Below are 18,922 nucleotides of genomic sequence, written 5' to 3'. Positions count from 1 at the left end.
CAGAGGGCAGCCTTTGGGAGTTGTTTCTCTCCTTCTACAGCATGGGGCCCAGGGATCACAGTCGGGCCATCTCAGGCCTAATGGCAAGCATCTTCACCTGCTGAGCCACCTCCAAAGCTGGAGGCCTCATCTCTTAAAGGACCCGCCAGCAGAACACCAGCGCACTGGGGACACAACTGCGGCATGCCCCCACGGACACAAGTCAGAAATCCTCCCCAGTCAATATTTACCACCTCCCCCTCCTGGGTGGCTTGCTGGAAGGCCAGTGACTAGACTGCTGGCCAATGTTCAGTCACACAAAAACTGTGCAAAAGCAGCTTGGAGAGCCAGGTGGACCCACATGGCAAGGCTTTGGTGGGCCATGGGAGCTGCCCCAGGCAGCAGGCTCTGTGCGACAGGGCTGCGGATCCAATGTTCTCTGCCTCGTTTCATGCATGTTCCTGAATTTCTCGCTGAGGATGAGGCTGGTCGCCCCTTCTATAAGGGGTAGGGAATAAAGAGGATTTCTCTGGAGCATGGATTTCTCTGGAGCACGTGTGTCTTTTTTCCTTCTTGCCCCCTTGGGCATCTGAGTCATGATAACAGACGTTAGCTATGAGTCCCTGTGGTAATTGGAGTAGGTATGGTCCCCATAGACTCTCCTGTTTCAGTGCTTGGCCCATTGACCAATGCTATTAGGAGGTGTGGCCTTGTTGGGGGAAGTGTGTCACTGTGGGGATGGGCTTTGAGCTTTGTAATCAAGCCCTGCCCAGTCTAGAACATAGTCTCTTCCTGCTGCTTGTAGGTGAAGATGTAGAATTTCAGCTCTTTCTCCAGCACCTTGTCTACCTGCAGGCTGCCATGCTTCCCGCCATGATGATGATGGACTAAACCTCTGAAACTGTAAGCCAGCCCCAACTAAATGTTTTCCTTTACGAGAGCTGCTGTGCTCATGGTACCTCTTCACAGCCATAAAACCCCAGCTAAGACAGTCGCTCTGGCTGATCTCAGGGACTCTAAAACAACATGTTGTAGGAGAAAACTGCATGGACATCGAAAGATGTCAAGACCTGGCGAACATTGAAGCGAGGAACAGAAGAACACACAGGGGAGCCGGCCCTGCTGAGGGGACCCGAGATGCTCAGAGCCACACACAGGACAAGACTCCCAATCCCAGCCTTAGACTGTTCACACAGCTCTGGAGGTGGGAGTCCAAGATCCAGGTGCTGGCTGACAATACCCAGTGAGGGTTCCTCCCGGAGCCTGGCACGATACCCAGCCAACCCTCGCCTCACATAATACCCGCCGAGGGTCCCTCCCGGAGCATCACACAGTGGAAGGAGAAAGAGGCAGAAACTGCAGACATCTTGAAGAGCAGAAGGCACCAAGGTGTTCTCTCCACTCTCCTTCCTAATGGCTCTCTAAGCCGCCTCCATCAGGAGCCAGAGCCTGGGGCTTAATCCCTTCCCCCAGAGCCCCTCATGCTGCCACCTTGGGGTTTGCTATCACCTGAACCTTGGAGGAAAACAGACACTCACATCTACACCCATGTTTTGACAGGGTGTCTGAGTTCTCAGCGGTACAAAGAGACCCAAAATGCTGTCAGTTTGAGCTACTACCTTCAGGGCTTTGGTAGACCAGTGTGAGGCAGGAACGGGTCTGAGCTGAGCAAGGGTTGGCCCGTCCCAGCCAGCCACATTCCTCCTTCATGTCCTGGGGTCCTTATGGCAGCAATTCCTTCCTTCCTTCCTTCCTTCCTTCCTTCCTTCCTTCCTTCCTTCCTTCCTTCCTTCCTTTCTTTTTATAGCATATACAGTGTTCTGTCTGCATATAGGCCAACATGCTAGAAAGGGACACCAAATCTCACTATAGATGGTTGTGAGCCACCATGTGGTTGCTGGGAATTGAACTCAGGACCTCTGGAAGAGCAGCCAGTGCTCTTAACCGCTGAGCCACCTCTCCAGCCTCAGCAGTGGGTTTCACAAGCTTACAGCGAGCATGCCTCGCCTTCTCTGCACAGTACTCCCTGCTGCCACAGCAAGGCACAGAGTGGGAAACATTTGGGTGGGGCAGCACTGGCTGGTCCCAGCACCCTCCCTGCTTGAGAAGGTGACAACAGACCTGAACACCCACAAGGGAAGTGTGGATTTGGCAGGAACTAAGACACTATGTAAGCCTGGCAGTGCATCAAAAGCCAGAGAAAGCCAGCTCTGCCACGCTGCAGTCAGCCCATGACTCCGGTGGTTTATACCTCACTGGCTAGTGTAAAACATGCCTGGGGATACCCGGAACACAGCCAACTGCTGTCCTTCAACTCCAAAGAGAGGTGAGAGACACCAAAACCAGCTACAGGTGTGTGATAGAATGTTCCAGGAATGGCCGCATAAATTACTGAAGTCCCGGCCCAGCCAGGTGACTCCTAGTGAGACACTGCTACTCCCAGCCCTGGCCAGATCAGGCCTCTGACGAGGACTGGGGCTGGGATGGAGACTCAGGCTGAGCATGGCCACCCTGGACCTAAGGCTGCCGAGACCCCGTCAGCCATCTGGTTCCCCTTGGCAGAAGGTAACTTGCATTAGCTGTGGTCTTGATGGGGCCTGCCAGGCTGATGCTTGGAACCCTTTCCCTGGCCTGACCCTACAGGCTAGAGTTGGCATACCATCACCTTGGGGGGCTCCCAGGACTGGCAGAGCCAGTCAGTCACCAGGCATGAATGTCTGTCTGGAAGCATTTCCTTACCTGGCGGTTGCCTGCCTGTTACTCTCCCACTTTCTCCCTGGAGGGGCCTTGCTGCTTGTGTGGCTCTTGCCAGTGGGGACATCTGGCCAGCTGGCCACCACATAGGTAACCCTTTTCCTGAGCTCAGCGTATGAGCCACCGCAGCAACTTTGAACAACGCTGAATCTGGGGTCCCACTGCAGACACCGTTACAGGTGTTAAGAATGGGAGGATCCTCCTCTGGGGCTGGGGACGTAGGCAGAACACGTTCCTAGCCTTGGATTCAGTCCTCAGTGCTACACAACACTGACAGTGGTGGCTGGCACTTGGAGGTGGAGACAGGAGGACTGGAAGCTTAAGATCACCCTCGGCTACACAGTGAGTTTAAGGCTAGCCTGGGTCACGTGAAAAATCTGTATCAAAAACAAACAGCCCAACAGAAAGCAGTCTGCTGCCCACTGACTGGATTTTCTTCTGATGCTTTGGAAGCCCAGGACCTCCAAAGGAGAAAAGCGGCTGAACAAAAGGAACTAGGTCATACTGGGAACTAGGAACTAGGTCCCACCCAGGAGCTCAGCCACCAGATCACTGAACGCTACGACGTAAACCATGTGAAGAATGCAGAGAACAAGTGTGTTAAGCCAAGTTGCCCGAAGATGCTCCTGCCCAGGGCTCCGCGTGTGAGGAAGCACGTCCTAAGGTGCGGTGCACATCTGCAGAGAGCCTAGCCAGGACTGTGCTCCTGGGACAAGCAGCCAGGTCACAGGCAAGCTGTAACTGGCTGTGGCCAGTCATTCCATGAGCTGTTCAAAGGCAAAGGCAAGCTGCAGCCAGCACTACTGTCCCTCCTTGCTTCCTTCCTGTCCTTCTCTGTCCCCAAACATCTTCCGACCTTGAGCAGGTTAGGGTTCTCTGAGCCTGTCTATAATAGATTTGCAAATCAAAGCAAGGAAGACCTGCAGCTTTGCTGTCACTCTGTCCTCCTCCAGCAGCTCCCCAGCCCCAAACGGCCGCCAGGTAGTCTCTCTATGTTCCAGGACCCTGAGCTCAGACAGCAGCATGCATCCCATGTCTACGCTTGGGGCATGACACGCACTAGTGGCGGGTGAGTGAGTAGGTGGGGACACAGGGGCTTGCCTCCACCTGCCCAAGTGAGGGAGCAATAAGTCACCAGATTCCTCTGGGGAGAGAGGCCACAGGAGGCAACCACAGGACTGTCCTGCAGGGCTCGTGGGCTGGGAGGGCTCTCTGATCGAGGAAGCAGATGGGCAATGAGCAGCCACATCTGTAGGAAGCTAACCCTGGGAGACTAGGAGGGGATGACCTACCGAACCTTCCAGTGTGCCGCAGCCCCTTGCCACCAGAGTGACAGCTACAGAGGCCTCCCTGCTCCATCCCTTCACCACGGCCAGACAGCCAGCAGGCAGCTGTGGCTCTTAGGAGGGGACAGACAACCCCGGGAGCAGCAGAACTCCTGCCAGCCAGAAGCTGTGGGCCTAGGACTTAAACAGGGGCTGATGTTTATCAGAGAGCAACCAAGTTAATCCAGTTGGTTATCAGCAAGGTGGGGAAGGGGGAGTATGCCTGACAGGCCTGTTTACAGGTTAAGTTAAGTTTGGTTTGGTTTTCTCGTTGCTAAGAAGGAGAGAGGCACTGTCAAAAGAGCCGAGGAAGCATTAAAATAGAGCTTCACGTTTGCGCACAGCTGGCTGGGAAAGGTGGATTCACACCCAGCGTAAATCAGAGAAATGCAGCACACAAGCCAAGCCTGTGCCAGAGCCGAGCCCTAACCAAGCACCCCAGGGAAGCTAGGCTGCAGGTAAGGAAGAGCAACCGTGGAACAGTCCTCCTGGCCCCAGGGACAACACAGCCCACATCTGAAACACACAGAATCCAGCCATTTGAAAGACGGAGGGGGCCGAAGAGATGGCTCCGAGGTTACGAGCACATACCGCCTCTTACAGAGGACAGTTTGGTATCCAGAACCCGGACTGGGTAGCTCACACCTGCCTTAACCCCAGTCCTGGGAAGTCTAATGCCCTCATTTGGCCTCTGCGGGCATTGCACTTACATGGCATACATTCGCATGTACACACACAGTTAAAAGTATATAAACCTTAAAAGAAAATAGAAGCTCAGCAGCTGGACACAGTGGTGCCCGTCTGTGGACCAGCACTCAGGTGGGAGGTGTCCTGACTTTGAGAGCAGCCTGGGTGTGAGCTCCTGTCTCAAGAAAAAAAGAAAAAAAACCCAACAAAACAAACAAATGGCTAAGAGACAGGTCTAGATAGAAGCACGAGTAACAATAATAATTAGGACTGAGGATGTAAATATGATTACAAATATGCAGACTGGAAGATACAGATCTGAACGGACTCCTCCACGTAATAGCTGCTTATTCTATGCTGTCACCAACACATCTTCCCACGAGTGTGCCTAGAGCCCTCCAGGTGCTCTGGGGACGCGGAGCCACCCCTCCTCTTGGACCTTGCACACATTACCAGCCCTTCCCAGACGCCTGTGCACCCTGATGCTGTGTGCTGCCGGACCACAGAACACCGGGCCTCAGGGAGGCGGGAGTGTGAAGCAAGCAGCCATCCCAGGGATCATGAGGCATCATGAAGCCTGTCCCCACCTGCTGCCTGGTTCTACTGTGCCCCCCACCCCCGCAGGCTTCAGTGCTAGCAGACCACCGTATCTGCGAGTAGTGTCAGCACTAAGATGAGGTCATGCTGGAGTCGGTGGGCCCAGATCCAGCTGACTGGCATCTTTACACAAGGGAAAATGTGGGCAGGAGGACACCGCAAATATGCAGACGGAGCTTAGGCAACAGAAGCAACAGCCACGTCAGAGGTCAGGAGAGGCCTGGAGTACCCCAGAGGAGCCACTGGGCAGAAGCCTTACTCTGATGTGGGGCCTCTGGAATTCCAGGCTCTGACAAACCTCCTGGGCACAGGCAATGTCCACGTTTTTATGACGACACACAGGACCTGAGCAGGGCATACTTCTAGATCTAGCGCATGGCTGTGGCAAAGCCTAAACAAGAGAGGGAAGAAAAGTAAGGGTCTGAGGCCCTGAGAAGCCCAAGATCCCAGACTCTCCTGGCCACAGGCAGAACTCATCTGCTTCAGAACTGATGCTGCATCCCGCTGGGCTCCTTTCAGAGTGCAAGGATGGTTCAATGCCCGAGAGTCATCAATGGGTAAATTAAGTTGGGAAACCACACGATCACTTCAATATTGAGAGGTATTTGAAAAAAAACATTGACCCTGCTCAATTAAAAAGAAATTAAACTTATTAGCAAACCATAGAAACAATGAAACTTAACATTATAAAATGCACGTGTTGGTAGCACAGGGCACAGGGCATTGCTGCAAATGTGCTCTGTGGTTAAGGCAGGGACCAAAACATCACTGTGGGCGGAGGATGCAATTTACTAGGAAGTCCAATCTGAGTGACAAAAAGATGATTGAACTCACGCGAATCTAGGTGTCGTGTAGAAACCACAGGACACCAGCTCCACAAAGTCCACCAAAGCCCGGAGGAGCTCCGGTCCCTTCTTTGTAAAGATGAGGGATCTGTGTGTAGGGACGTCCTCTGAGTGACTTCCAATCACTCACACAACACTGCAGTGCCTATGGTGACGTCAGCGCACACAAACAAGTATTGTGAGTGTGTGAAAACACCCACCCGGGGCTGGCTGCACCTGAGATAGGAAGGGGCAGGCCATGCTCACTGTGCTCGGTGCTCTGAGTGCCAGGAGCAGGGCTCCCCGTGGTCCTTGTAATTTGTGAGGGAAACAAGGTGGCGAGTAACCCCACAGGCAGAACCTGGTCCCAAGGGGAAGCCTGGGGTGCTGAAGGTCAGCGAGGCAAAGGAAGCTGGAGGTCTTCAGTCGGAAGTCATGGGAATGCCCTCAAAGGCCGCTGGCAGGAAAGGAAACATGTTGTTTAGATGTAGGGCAAAGGCGAGGCCGCAGTCCTGGAGGTGAGCAGCACCGTGGGGGGACCGGGAGAGCCAGGCTAAGGTCAACGTAGGTCCTGGAAGACACGGGGCCTCCAGGCCTCGAATCCAGAGGAACCTGGTAGTGCAGAAGGTGGCAGGTTTCCACGTAGGCTCTGCCTGGTGGCGGCCTGGAACAGCGAGTCCTCTCTCCTGGGCACCTCTGAAGAAGCTGACACTGAACCCATCAATAAAGCACCACCGATGCCCAAAACAGCAAGACGAAGCGTGATGGTGCCTGCAGAGTGCAACGTGCTAGTCCCGAAAGCCAAGAATCATCTGTTGCCATCTGTGAGGTCCCTCGAGCGGTCGGTTCACGGGGACCACGGGGGTCAGGATCAGCAGGGGCTGGGGGCAGGTGAGGAGCTAATGTTTCATGGGAGGTGGGATAGCAGAGACAGGTGGACCAACAGTGTATGTGCTGAGCACATGTGCAGACCTGAAAGTTGTTTGCGCTGGTTAGTACACATTGTTCTATATGATTATTACATTAATAATACCATGTATTATTACACTCTTATTATACGCATTATTGTACAACAGCCTGGCTGCAGAGTGCAATGAATCCCAATCACCTACATTTTTAGGTCTTTGTGTTGGTTTTGCTTAACTACGTTTTACATGACATGACCGGATTTAATTCGTAGACCAGCAGGGACCGGCTGGCAACACCCTTTGCCCCCCCCCCCACAAAGCTCTCAGTCGTGGAAAGCTAAACAGCGATTACATACAGGCCCAAGACGTGCACCAGAGGGTGAGACGGGAGGGAACACACCACATGCGTCTTGGACTGCGGTCTGCCGAGAGCACTGTGAATGGTCCTGTGCTCCGGGTTGCACTAGGTCCATCCAGTGCTGCCTGAAGGGGGTGGACAGACAGACACGTAGAGCCTCGAGGACGCTCACCAGAGTGCAGCTGTGCAGACAGGTGCTGGCCGAGAGTGAGTGGGTGTTTAGGAGGCCACCACAGGCCTGCAGGAAAGGGAAGGGCTGCCAGGCTCAGCAGGGACCAGTTCAGTTCCCACTCCCCGTGAAGTTCTCCTCCGTTCTCTCACTTCCGTGAACTTGAACAACTTCTCTGTGTGGGGGTGGTGTGGGTGCCATGTACAAGCGTATCATGTGTCATGGCACTCGTGTAAAGACTGGGTGTGGGGGGGAGGCGGCCTTGGGGGTTGGTCCTCACCCTCCACCCCCTCTGAGACAGGGTCTTTTGTTACTTACTGCATCGTACTCCAGGCTGCTGGCTCCAGAACTCCCAAGTATTCTCCTGTCTCCACCTCCTTCTTGCCATAGGAGGGTTGAGGTTACAGGGGTGTACTGCCGTATCTGGCATTGTGTGGGCTCCAGGGAATTGAACTCGGGTCCTCATGCTTGTACTGCACACACTTTACTCACAGAGCCATCTCCCGAGTCCCGCCCCTCTGTGCTTCAGCCATCTTGATTTGAGAGCCAGGGCAAAGACTCAAATGTCCTTCACAGCTAAGCACTCTGTCTACCTTCAATGCAGAGTTCAACCAGCCAAATGTAAAGCAGGGTTTCAACAGAAGGACTTTTAAAAAGCTGGCTTAAAACAAACAAACAAACAAACAAAAACAACAAATATTTTGGAGCTTACACGGTTGGAGCTTACACGGTCAGTTTTCAGTTCCTTGTATCTGGACAATTTGCCCCTCAAATATCTGTTTGTTTGTTTGTTTTTCTTTTCTCTCCTTCAAGATGCATCAGAATGACACTTCATCCTGTCCAAAATTCTGTCTCTGAGATGTCTCTGGAGAGGAAACTGATCTGTGAAGTTTCCATTTTATGACCCAGCAGACCCGGCTTCCTCTCCTTGGCATCCCACGGCCTGCTGCCTGAAACCCATCCAGCTGTGGCTGGTCCCCACTCTGAGCAGCTCACTGTCTAGGCTTGGGTCCCAGGATCTCTCAATCACCACCACGACATTCTAAACATGTGTGCCCGTCACATGTTTGTCTCAGTATACCTCTCACATCGCCGTGCTCTGAGGTGACATCTCTACAGAATTGGTTGGAACTGAATCCCTAGCGTGGTAGTGTGAAAAGGTGGGCCCTTTTTGGGGTAAGTAGGTTGGAGGGACCACTCTTTCAAACGAGATGAAAGAGGGGCAGAGGAGCCGTTGACCTTCCAACACACGAGAGCACAGCAGCAAGGTGCCATCTCGGAAACTGAGCCGTCAGGGCTCTAGTGCTGGCCTTGACCTTGGACCCCTCAACCCCTGGACTCCAGAATTGTGAGCAATCCATTTCTGTCATTTATAGATCATCCAGACTCTAGTACCATTTGTTATAGAAGCAGGAACGGGCTGAGACCTGTATTTTAGCAAGCTGCTACACAGTACAGTGGGAATGGGCCACACTTCAGGTCCTATTCTAGGAAACACCAGCTAGTGCTGATGTGGGAGCCAGCGCTCTGTGGATGGCAGGGCGATGGGCCCGCAGTGAAGTCTCCAAGCTGCTGACGTGCTGCAATGAGGATGGGCTTTAGGGTCAAGAGGGACGCCAGGGCTACAACGGCGAGGCTGGGGACATCAGGGGTGAGAGAAGAGCTTGGTGTGAGACTAACAGGCTGACAGACAGGAGGACGGACAGGAGGCAGTGTGGGCAGGTTGGCTGGGCCCTGAAGCCTTGGAGCAGCACATGCAGGGCATGCTGACCTACCATATATCCTTGCTTCTAGCGCAGCCAATGATAGCAGACTAAGATGGCTTCTGAGAACCCCAACACGAGGGCTTAACCAAGGGCCACAGCACCCCAGGAGGAGCCCTGTACTTTGAAAGGAAAGGACACCCCTCACTAACTTGAGATGCAAGGAAAGCCAAAGCCACTGTAGCGGGAAGCCACATGAGTCATTAGTTTAGAATAATTTGTTGTTAAAGTAAGGCATATTACCACAGATGATTCCTTTTACGTCTGCATAATTTAGCCAGCGAAACAAAAAACAGTGATCTCAGCAGGCGTCTCTCAGCACAGCACAGGACTGCAAGGTTCGCTTTCCCAGTACAGTCCACCCTTCCTAACGCTGAGCCAGGCTGCCAGGTGACCTGGTGCAGGGACCTCCACCTCAGAGGTCTCAGTCTCCTCATCCTACAGGCGAGCAGGGGGCACTAAGCTGCCCTGGCAGTTTTGTTCAGTTCTAAAACCCTTTCGGCTTCATAAATACACATTAGGTTTCTCAGACGATTCTTGTAACACAAGGCAAGTTATTTCAACAGGCCTGGTTCCTCACTGCACCAGCTGGGGGGATCTAGGGTCCCCTTCCTTGTTCTCAGCTTCCTGGTTTGTAAACACAAGACTCAAGGTTCATTATTCAGTATTTCTCGTGTAATGAGTTTTGTTTTGAATGGATCTCAACATCCATTGTTCAGTCTCATGTAACGAGTTCTAACTTTCCCCAAGGAAGCGGCAGACAGCAGCGTTTTCCTGTTCCATTTCCGTTTTGTACTGGCTTCTGGGAATCTGTTGGGGGGCCTGTCTTGTCTGGGGGCCGGCCTCTCTTGCACACATCTCAGTTTTTCTTGAACTTAACACCTTCATTGGGTAGTCGTAGCAGGACTAAATATGCATGTCTGCCTGGGAGGGTGCCATGGCTTTCCTCTCGGCAGCAAGCACCACGATCCGGAACCCACGAGAAAGGCAGGCCAAGCACCTGCCTTGGTCGCTGATGTCAGAAAGTGGTCCAGCCTAGCTCCACCTTCAAGAAACCTTTGCTGACTCCATGGTCATAAACATGCTCGTTTATGTTTTCATTTACAAGTGTCTTGGCTTTATGTTGGAGATTAAGTCACACTCTGTCTTGAAATATTTTGGAGCTTACACGGTTGGTTCCCATGCTTCTTGTTGAAAAGGCTTTGCTGTCCCTACTAGATTGTCCTGGTGATTTTATTGGGCGCTGTGTAATAATAGATTTCATCCTTAGATTACTGAGCAGTCTGTTTGCTGTTTTTCCTGTCTTTCAGCTGCATGATCCCAGCTCTGAGCCTGTCTCGTTGTTTTTAACGCGCTGCAGTGTGGATGACAGGATAGGCTCTAGGCTAGGCTGCCTTCCTGTAAAGAGCTGGCATGTGATCTCATTGGACTTCCTCTCTTCTTTATTTGGGAGCTCCACTGTGGGCTTGAACATGGTCTTGGGAAGACCTGGGGCAGATTTTTGGGGTCATACCTGATGCAAGGCCTCTCCACTGGGCAGCTGGGAAGCCTACCCTTTCTGGAATATCTAGACCTCCAGCAGCACACTGGCTCCCCAGGACCCCATACACCTCTGCTGGCCCCTGCACAGCTCATAGCTCAGACCTCGAACAGATATACAGCAAGGACCCTTGCAGCCTGCCAAACCACATCCTTTTCTTTATGACTCAGACTGAAAATTTCAGCCCATGTGCAGACAGGACTCTGGATGTTCCTGCCTCAGACTGTTAAGAATACCCCTGTCCCTGGCTTCACCTTTCAAAACAGTGGCGCCAAAATGCTTCCATGCCAGGGCACTGGGCTGCATCAGCTCAGGGCTTTCCTACTCTCCGAATCACAGTCCCTGCCTTGTCTAGTTCCTGGTGTCACCATCTCGTCCCTCTGCCCTGCCTCTTGAAAGCGAAGCTGGTACCAATTATCCTCTTGTGGTTGGAGCAGAAGGGGCGCCTGGCGCTTATCTGCGCTCCACCTGCGTGTGTTCTGACTGACTCTCTGACCACGTCCTCTCATCTCACGGCAAGGATTGTGGGAGGCTAGAGAGATGGCTTAGTGGCTAAGAGCACTGGCTGCTTTTCCAGAGGACCAGGGTTCAGTTCCCAGCACCACATGATAGGTGCTCACAATTATCTGTAACCCCAGTTCTGGGGGATCTGATACTGACCTTAGGTCAGTTTCACTTGCATAGTAATATTTAATTCCCATGTTCAACACCATATGTAGCTTTTGTAAAGAAAAATTCTGGGGCTGGAAAGATGGCCCAGAGTACTTGCTGCTCTTGCAGAGGACCTGGGTTCAATTCCTAGCACCCACATAGCAGCTAATCATCATCTGGAACTATAGTTCCAGGGGATCTAACACCCTTCTGGTCTCCATGGGTACCAGGAACACGTGGTACACATATATGCAGACAAAACACTCATACACATAAAACAAAAGTGAATTTTAAAAAATTCTTTCTTCATTTGGAAGACATTTCCTCACTGAAGCTTAGCTATGTCAGCTAGACTGACGGATATTTTTCACAATTTGCATTGTTTAGGCAATTATGCACTGTGCCCTGTCTAATAAAGGAAAGGGTACAAAAGCTGAGAGCCCACCACAAACAAAAAACAAACAAAGCAATAAAAACAAACGAATGATTTGGGCACTGTTGCAGAGCCCTGGCCCAAGGTGCTCACCAGGACGGAGCTCTCGAGCCGGCCCGAGGGTCTCACCAATAGCAGAATACCGTGTGTGTGCCAGGTGGATGCCCCACGGGAGGGCATCAGAGGGAAGAGACGGCAGGAGGGACAAGGTGGTAACCCACAGGGAACTGCAGAGCATGGCTCTTGCAAGGTCGTGTCACTCCGTGGTGTGGCAGTTCCAGGGCATATGCCACACACGCGTGTAGAAGAGGGGCCTGACCGAGGACAAGGCTAGCCTCTCCATGAGTGGGTTCATTTCATCAGGGCAGCCTTGAGTGGGCAGGACTGGCATGACCAGCCGAGTCCCTGGGACTTCTAATAACATAGCTGGCATGGCGTGGCTGTTGACTTATCAAGCCCAGGATGTAAATCCACCCCTTGGAAGACTGCAGCTGAGTTTTGGACACCTGCTCTCACAGACTCTGTCAGACTTCAGGAGTACAGGCTTACAGCATCAGGATGGCATTCTGTCAACACCGTTGCCTCTCTCACTGTCACCTATGCTTTCACTCACCTGGCTGTGAAAGCCTTGAAGGAAGGCACCATGTCCTCACTTCCCACAGGTGTGACTGTGTCTAGTTGTCAGGGATGTTCCCTCAGTCCCTTGACCTTCTTCTTCCCCCCTCTCCCAACAAGGGAGGGCTCAGTCTCAGGAGCTCCAGCAATCGGCTTCCTTCCGATTTGGTAACTCCGAGATGTTTCTCCTCTTGTTCCTTAAAGTGAGATTCTTAATTAGCAAAGAGCCAACAGACAGGACCAAGGCTGGGTATAGTGGCACTGGCTTGTTAGCCCAGATTTTGGGATTTAAGAGGCAGGAGGATTGCTCTGCTCAAGTCCACGATCAGCCTGGTTTGCATAGGGAACCTGTGAGAGCTACACAGGGAGCCTGTCTTAAAAGAACAAAACCCAAACTAAAACCAGAGCCAAACACACACAAACAAAACAAACAAGGCGAAAAGAGCCAAGCTTTAGTCTGAGTGGACACACTCGCACATCAAGAATGCAGAGAACGGTAGAATAAACAATGACATACCCATGACTGGCCCTGTTGGCCTGAGTCCTGCTAAGTTCCCACATACATACCTGAGAGGTTTGTGCCACATTCTGATGTGATGAAGCGATCTGGGATGGAGACAGGGTGCTGGTGCTCCTCTGCTACCTGTACTCCAGCACCCCACATTCCTGCTCCAGCCTGAGACAGCTCTTAGCCTCAGAATCAGGCTAAAAGGCCCACCACTTTGCCCCGGGTTGCTAAGCATTGGATGCTGGGAGGACCAACCTCATTTTCCAAGCACTGGTTTTCCTTCTTCACTAAGACAGCCTCTAACCAGAAGGACCAGAACCATAGATGAGACGGGCAAATGAACACTGAGATGACCTGAGCTGGGCCCTCCCATGGCCCTCCTCTGGGCATCCTTTCACATTGGCTAGTTTCAGAGAAAGCTGGTCCCAATGGGTACGCTTTTGCATTTATCTTCTACTGGGCCCAAGAGCCTCTAACACTGAGTGTGGCTGTCACGCTCAGGGCCACATACACAGTACTGTGGAGAGAGGCTCAAAGCTGGCAAACAAGCCATGCAGGGATACACAGCCTGAGAGGCTGAGAGGCTGGAGCCTTGGAGGGCCTCCAGACAGAGCAAAACGCTGCCCAACAGTGATGTCACCTCCTGTGGCCAGCACAGCAAAAGGGAGCCATCCATGTCACCTACCTTCCGAAAGCGTTGCTTCTGCTTAAGCCACTCTGTGTCACTGCCTATGAGTAACACTTAAAAAATAAAAAAATAAAAAAAGTGATCACTGTTCAACAGTCTGCTCCTCTGGGCTGCTCAGGAAGAGAAGAGTCGGGAGCCTCAAGCATGTTTGCCCAACATGGCTGCCCTAAACTGTATAGCCTTGCCGTTCCTGCCCTGGGCCCCAGCACAGCTGCTGTGCTCTCCTGAGGTTGCTCTATTTCTGCCACAGGGGCCTCAGGCCTTCTTGTCAGTAGAAAACAACCTTTTGGATTGAAGTCCTGGACATAGTAGTTGGCCTCCTAGTCAGCAGACCCTGGGTGGTGTTCGTTGAATGGATGCGTGGAAGAAGTTCAGTGAAGAGTGGTACGACCGCTTTAAGGAGAGAAGAGCTCTGGGACAGAGCATTTTTGACCGACTGCAGCAGAAGACACTGCAACTCTGGCTCTCAGACCAAGGAAAAATCTCAGCCAAGGGCTTGAGCCCATCTCATGGAGCAGAAAGAGTTAAATGTGAGGAGATGGAGGGACAGAGCCCAGAGCTAAGGTGACCATAGAGACGGGGGGTTCTGCTAATACTGACTTCATGCTAAATGAACAGGATGCAGCCATGCAGCAAGAGCCATGTGAAACACATCAGCAGATTCGTCTTGATCAAATATGTACAAAAATTTAAACCGAGAGGAGACAAGCAAATGTCATCAAATGTCAAGGAATGAGAGTCAGAGTCCTGGATTAAAGGGGATAAGAATAATGTCCCTGCTGGGGCAGTTCTGGCATGTGCCTGCTTCTTGTCTGTCAGGACACATCTTCGGCTACCAAGGGTACAACACCTTTGATTCTTACAATGTCATCCCTGATCAAGTGGCAGGTAAGTGGTCTGTTCGCTGAGCATGGAATTAACCAGGCTGTTAGCTCTCCCCGGACATGGCCTGAATACCTGTAACGAACAGGGATACTGTTCACTTGGCTCAGGGCTTCAGAGGTTTCGGCACAGGGTCTTTGGTGATCCCAATATGGTAAGGTGAAGCATCATGACAGCAGGACCACATGGCAAAGGCTGCTCGCCTCATGGCACATGGGAGGCAGGGAGAGAGGACAAGATACAGTCTCTGAAACTATGTCCTCCCTGACCTGCTTCCTCAAAGTCCCGCCTCTCAGTCTCTAGAACCTTTCACAATAGCTAGACACCAAGCTAGGGCATGAGCTCTGGAGGAATGCTTCTCAAGCAAACCTTAGGACCAGGTTAGGAAACACAAGAGAAAGGGCAGGCGGAGCACACTTACTTCTCACCCTAATAGAGACGTGAAACACCGTTCACTGAGCCCATCTTTAAGGCTCAACAGCAGGTGACTCGGTTTCAAGCTGGGTTTTGGAGGGGGTGAGACCTGAGCCACAGAAGTATCCTGTCATTTTCAACATTATCCTGTATGTGTGAGGGGTGTGTGTGTTTTTAAGTTGTGGATGTCCTTCCTTCCTTCCTTCCTTGATGAGGTCTCACTGTGTAGCCCTGGCTGTCCTGGAACTCACTGTAGACCAGGCTGGCCTAGAACTCACAAGAGATCCGCCTGCCTCTGCTTCCCTAGTGCTGACACTAAAGGTGTGAGCACCACACCTGGCTGTATTATCTTAATATTAAATCTTGCTCTCTGAACAAGATTTTCGTCTAGGTCTTCTTTGGTGCCTTTCAATGATGTTTTATAATGGTATGTCTGACACTTTGAAAACACTGAGCATTCTATTCTTTCTGGTAATAAGTGAAATTATTATTTTTTATTATTTTTTGTGTATAATTTATCTACATGTATGTCTGTGTACCACACATGTGCAGTGCCCATGAAGGCTAAAAAAGAGTGTTGGGTCCTCTGGGACTGGGGTTACTGGTGGTTGTAAGCTACCATGTGGGTGTTGGGGATCTAACTTAGGTCCTCTGAAAGAGGACCCTGTGATCTTAATCACTGAGCCGTCTCTCTAGCCCCAAACGGTTCTCTTCATTTCCTTTCTTGTGTTGTTCATTGCTAACGCATTGAAAACAGTTGATTTTCAGGCTGGCAGAGTGCGTATTTTACATGCAGGAAGCTGTGGGAGCAACCCCCAGCACTGCATATACTGGGCATGGTTCATGTTTGCAAGGTGTAAGACATACTGATAATTATGAAACCTCACTGAAAGGCACCAAAGAAGCCCTAAACAAAAATCTCATGTTTGGAGAGTGAGATTTAATATTAAGATGATACAGCCTGGTGTGGTGGTGCATATTTTTAATCCCAGTGCTAGGGAGGCAGACACAGGTAGATCTCTATGAATATAATCCTAGTACTAGAGATGGAGGCAGGAAGATCAGAAGTTCAAGGTCATTCTCAGCTGCACTTAAGGCCAGCCTGAGATACAAGAGATCCTGTCTCAAAATAAATACATATTTTTTTTTTTAATGGAAAAAAAAGAGAGAGAAAGAAGCAAGGAAGCAGAGAGGTTCAGAGCCAGTTAATCATGTACCCAGCAACTTTTTGTTTCCTGGCCCTGCTCAATTGCCTGGCAGGGCTATGCTGTGCCATGCTGCAGACAGCTGGCTCTTGTGGTCACTTTTCCTTGAAGCTGAGTTTCTTCCCCAGACAGAGGGGCAAAGGTTAAGGCCATTCTTGTGTTGTTATGCCATCCACAGCAGAAAACAGCCCCTTCCCAACTTGCGGTTTTAATTACCCCCACTTAGGATGGACCCATACCCATGCACAGGAACACACCAGCCCCAACCCCAGGCTTAACCACAAACGACATCCACAGTGGAGCGGACAATGAGAGTGGTTTGGGCAGGTTTGGAGTTTATTTGCTGCAGTTCCTTGGAGCTAGTTTACAAGGCAAAAACAAACAAAAAACAATTGGAATAATAATAATATTTTTAAAAAACCCTGTCAACAACTTTCAGTCATTTCTTTGTATTTTGACAAATCTTTTTTTTTTTTAAACAAATACAAAATAATCTAAAAGGAGAAAAACTAGGTATGGATTATTTACACCTCTGATAAATAGACTGATACTGAGCCAGGTGCTGGTCTGCCCAGGACACACCTGTGAGAACTGGTGTGCAGGAGGGGCTCTGGCACTGGCCCGACTCCCCCACAACCTGGGCTGGCACTGACTGGTTCTGTACCAGGAAGCTCAGGTCTCCAGCCTGGACCCTCTTCGCTACAGTCACCTTCACACACTCCAGCATGGAGCACCTGAAGCCACTTGATGCCAGATCCATAGGAAGGGGCCAGAGTGCTGCCCCACACTGACCCTTCTCTGCAGAGCTATTTCCAGAGATGCTGACCTCCTTCTGAGATCAGAGGAGCTGAGCTCACGCAGCCCAGCGGGACCCATGGCTCCTCCACCTGCCTGGAGGCAGCATTCTGCCACCAAGGCCTTGGCCACGTGGAGGAGTGTGCCAAGACACCGCCTGCCACCTGCTCTGCCTGGACTGGCATGCTGGCCCTGGCCAAGGAGCAGGAGCTGCCCTTGAGAGTCCCTGAGAGAACGGCAGGAGATGCTGCGTTTCATGGCTCCCTTCACACTGAGTTAGGAGGCCAGGGCTGACTCATACATGTGCTGTGGCATGCCATGCCATAGAGGGCAAGGGGACAGAAAGGCCACCTCACCTTGCCTGACTACACTGCACCCTGCTGAGCAAGGCCCCTGCTCCTGGAGGACACCACAGAGTGCACCAGAATAGTCCAGCTGGGGCGGCTTTTGAGGCAGAAAAGGCTGAGGCCCCAAGGGGATCAGGTAAAACCTGCTCCTTCCTCTAGAACGAGGAGTGGAGCTCTTGGGGAGGAGAAAGAAAAACCAGCTATGAAACAGTCGTCACCCGGCACCATGGGTGACCCCCTCACAGTTTTGGTTCTTAGGAAAATGCGGACTTTCCACTTTAAAGCGCAGTGGGCCTGGGTACTGAGGGCCAGGCAAGGAGCTAACCACCTTCACCCTGCCCTACAGGCACTGGGCAGGAGCTGCCCACACTGCCTGCTGCCCTACCGGGGTCTGAAGGCCTCCCCATGTCTGCTGGGCCCTGCCAGCAGCCCTGCTTTTGCCCCTTTTGCCCACACAGTCACGAGGCAGCAGCCTGGGGTGCCAGCATCCCCAGAGCCCCTTTCCTGGGAAGCTCCACGAGCAGGGCGCAGGAGGGCCGAGTGCAGTGCTACGTTCACTTCTGCGTTAAAAACAAAAATAAAGCTTTACAGTGCGTGGCTTCTCTTCCTTTCCTCCTGTCTCCTTAGTACATACGAGTACATCCTCACAGGCATTTATGGAGCAGAGGTGAAGGCCCTTGGCCAGGAACACTTCGAGGTAAAGAGCACTCGGTGTGCTGCCATCAGCCCTGCGGAACTGAGGCGCAACACAGCGCTGCTCTGCTGCTAGCAGCGGTTCTGAGCGGCTCCAGAGCCCACGAGTAGCGGCAGCAGTCTCCAGCCGCAGCCCTCACTGCCCGCCCTTCTCCCACTCAAAAAACTGCAAAAGCTGAAGCGCGTCTCTAGGAGTGGGCAGGGACTGGCAGAAGAGCGCTCTGCTCTCCTCTGCTTGGCTCCACCGTGCCTTCTGGGGGAGGCAGGAGAAAGGGCCGCGGCGTCTCCGTGCCCTGGTGCCCCCTCAGTGTCTCTTTGTGGAGGAAACCTTCTTTTTCCGTGCAGCAAGCATCTCGTAGAAAGGGTCTCTGCTGATGGCAGCTCTGGAGCACAGAAAAGGGAGAGAGCAGGCATGAGGGGCAGACCAGCCTGTGCTGTCCCAGGAGCCGGTGCTGCCAGCTGTCACCAGGACACCCACCCCCACTCTGCCCCCACTCTGCCCACATGGCAGCTCAAGGTGGACAGAGAGGGGACATGTAACAAAGTAACTGTAGGGTTTCTCAAATGCTACTTAACATTTGAGAGCACAGCCATTACACATCCCTCAGCTGAGTCCCAAGGGTGGGGATTTGGTGACTGCCCTCTGCGGCCCTGAGTGCCCTGTTGTAACAGATGCCACAGGTCACTGCATACACGGTGTTTGAGAGGCTGGCATGGGCTGCACAGGGACTATGCACTCCAGCTCCATGTGGATGACAGGGAACCAGCCAGGCTGCCTCCCCAGCGT

At 52.1% G+C, this 18,922-nt stretch overlaps 1 protein-coding gene and 1 long non-coding RNA gene across 5 annotated transcripts in view; both read right to left on the bottom strand.

Annotated features, from left to right (window-relative positions):
* Positions 1-6,014: 6,014 nt before the first annotated feature.
* On the bottom strand, positions 6,015-9,826 carry LOC132655088 (uncharacterized). Of its 2 annotated transcripts, none has more exons than XR_009592687.1 (3): positions 7,920-9,826; positions 7,431-7,776; positions 6,015-7,138 (listed from the first exon to the last, which is right to left on the bottom strand). It is a non-coding gene; the product is annotated as an uncharacterized LOC132655088 (long non-coding RNA). The 2 variants fall into 2 exon arrangements; XR_009592688.1 differs by having other exon boundaries at positions 7,605-7,776.
* A 6,789-nt stretch (positions 9,827-16,615) lies between these two features.
* The window catches only part of Cyth1 (cytohesin 1), an 80,244-nt gene continuing 77,937 nt past the window's right edge, over positions 16,616-18,922 (bottom strand). For all 3 annotated transcript variants that reach the window (XM_021640058.2, XM_021640048.2, XM_021640066.2), the window contains exon 13: positions 16,616-18,518. In XM_021640058.2, the coding sequence (XP_021495733.1) occupies positions 18,440-18,518 (79 nt within the window). In that variant the 3' untranslated portion in view covers positions 16,616-18,439. The remainder of the gene's footprint in view (positions 18,519-18,922) is intronic.

This window comes from Meriones unguiculatus, chromosome 7, assembly GCF_030254825.1.
Source record: "Meriones unguiculatus strain TT.TT164.6M chromosome 7, Bangor_MerUng_6.1, whole genome shotgun sequence".
Lineage (NCBI taxonomy): Eukaryota > Metazoa > Chordata > Mammalia > Rodentia > Muridae > Meriones > Meriones unguiculatus.
Note: the sequence above shows the minus strand (reverse complement) of the source record. Positions and strands in the feature narration are given on the sequence as shown.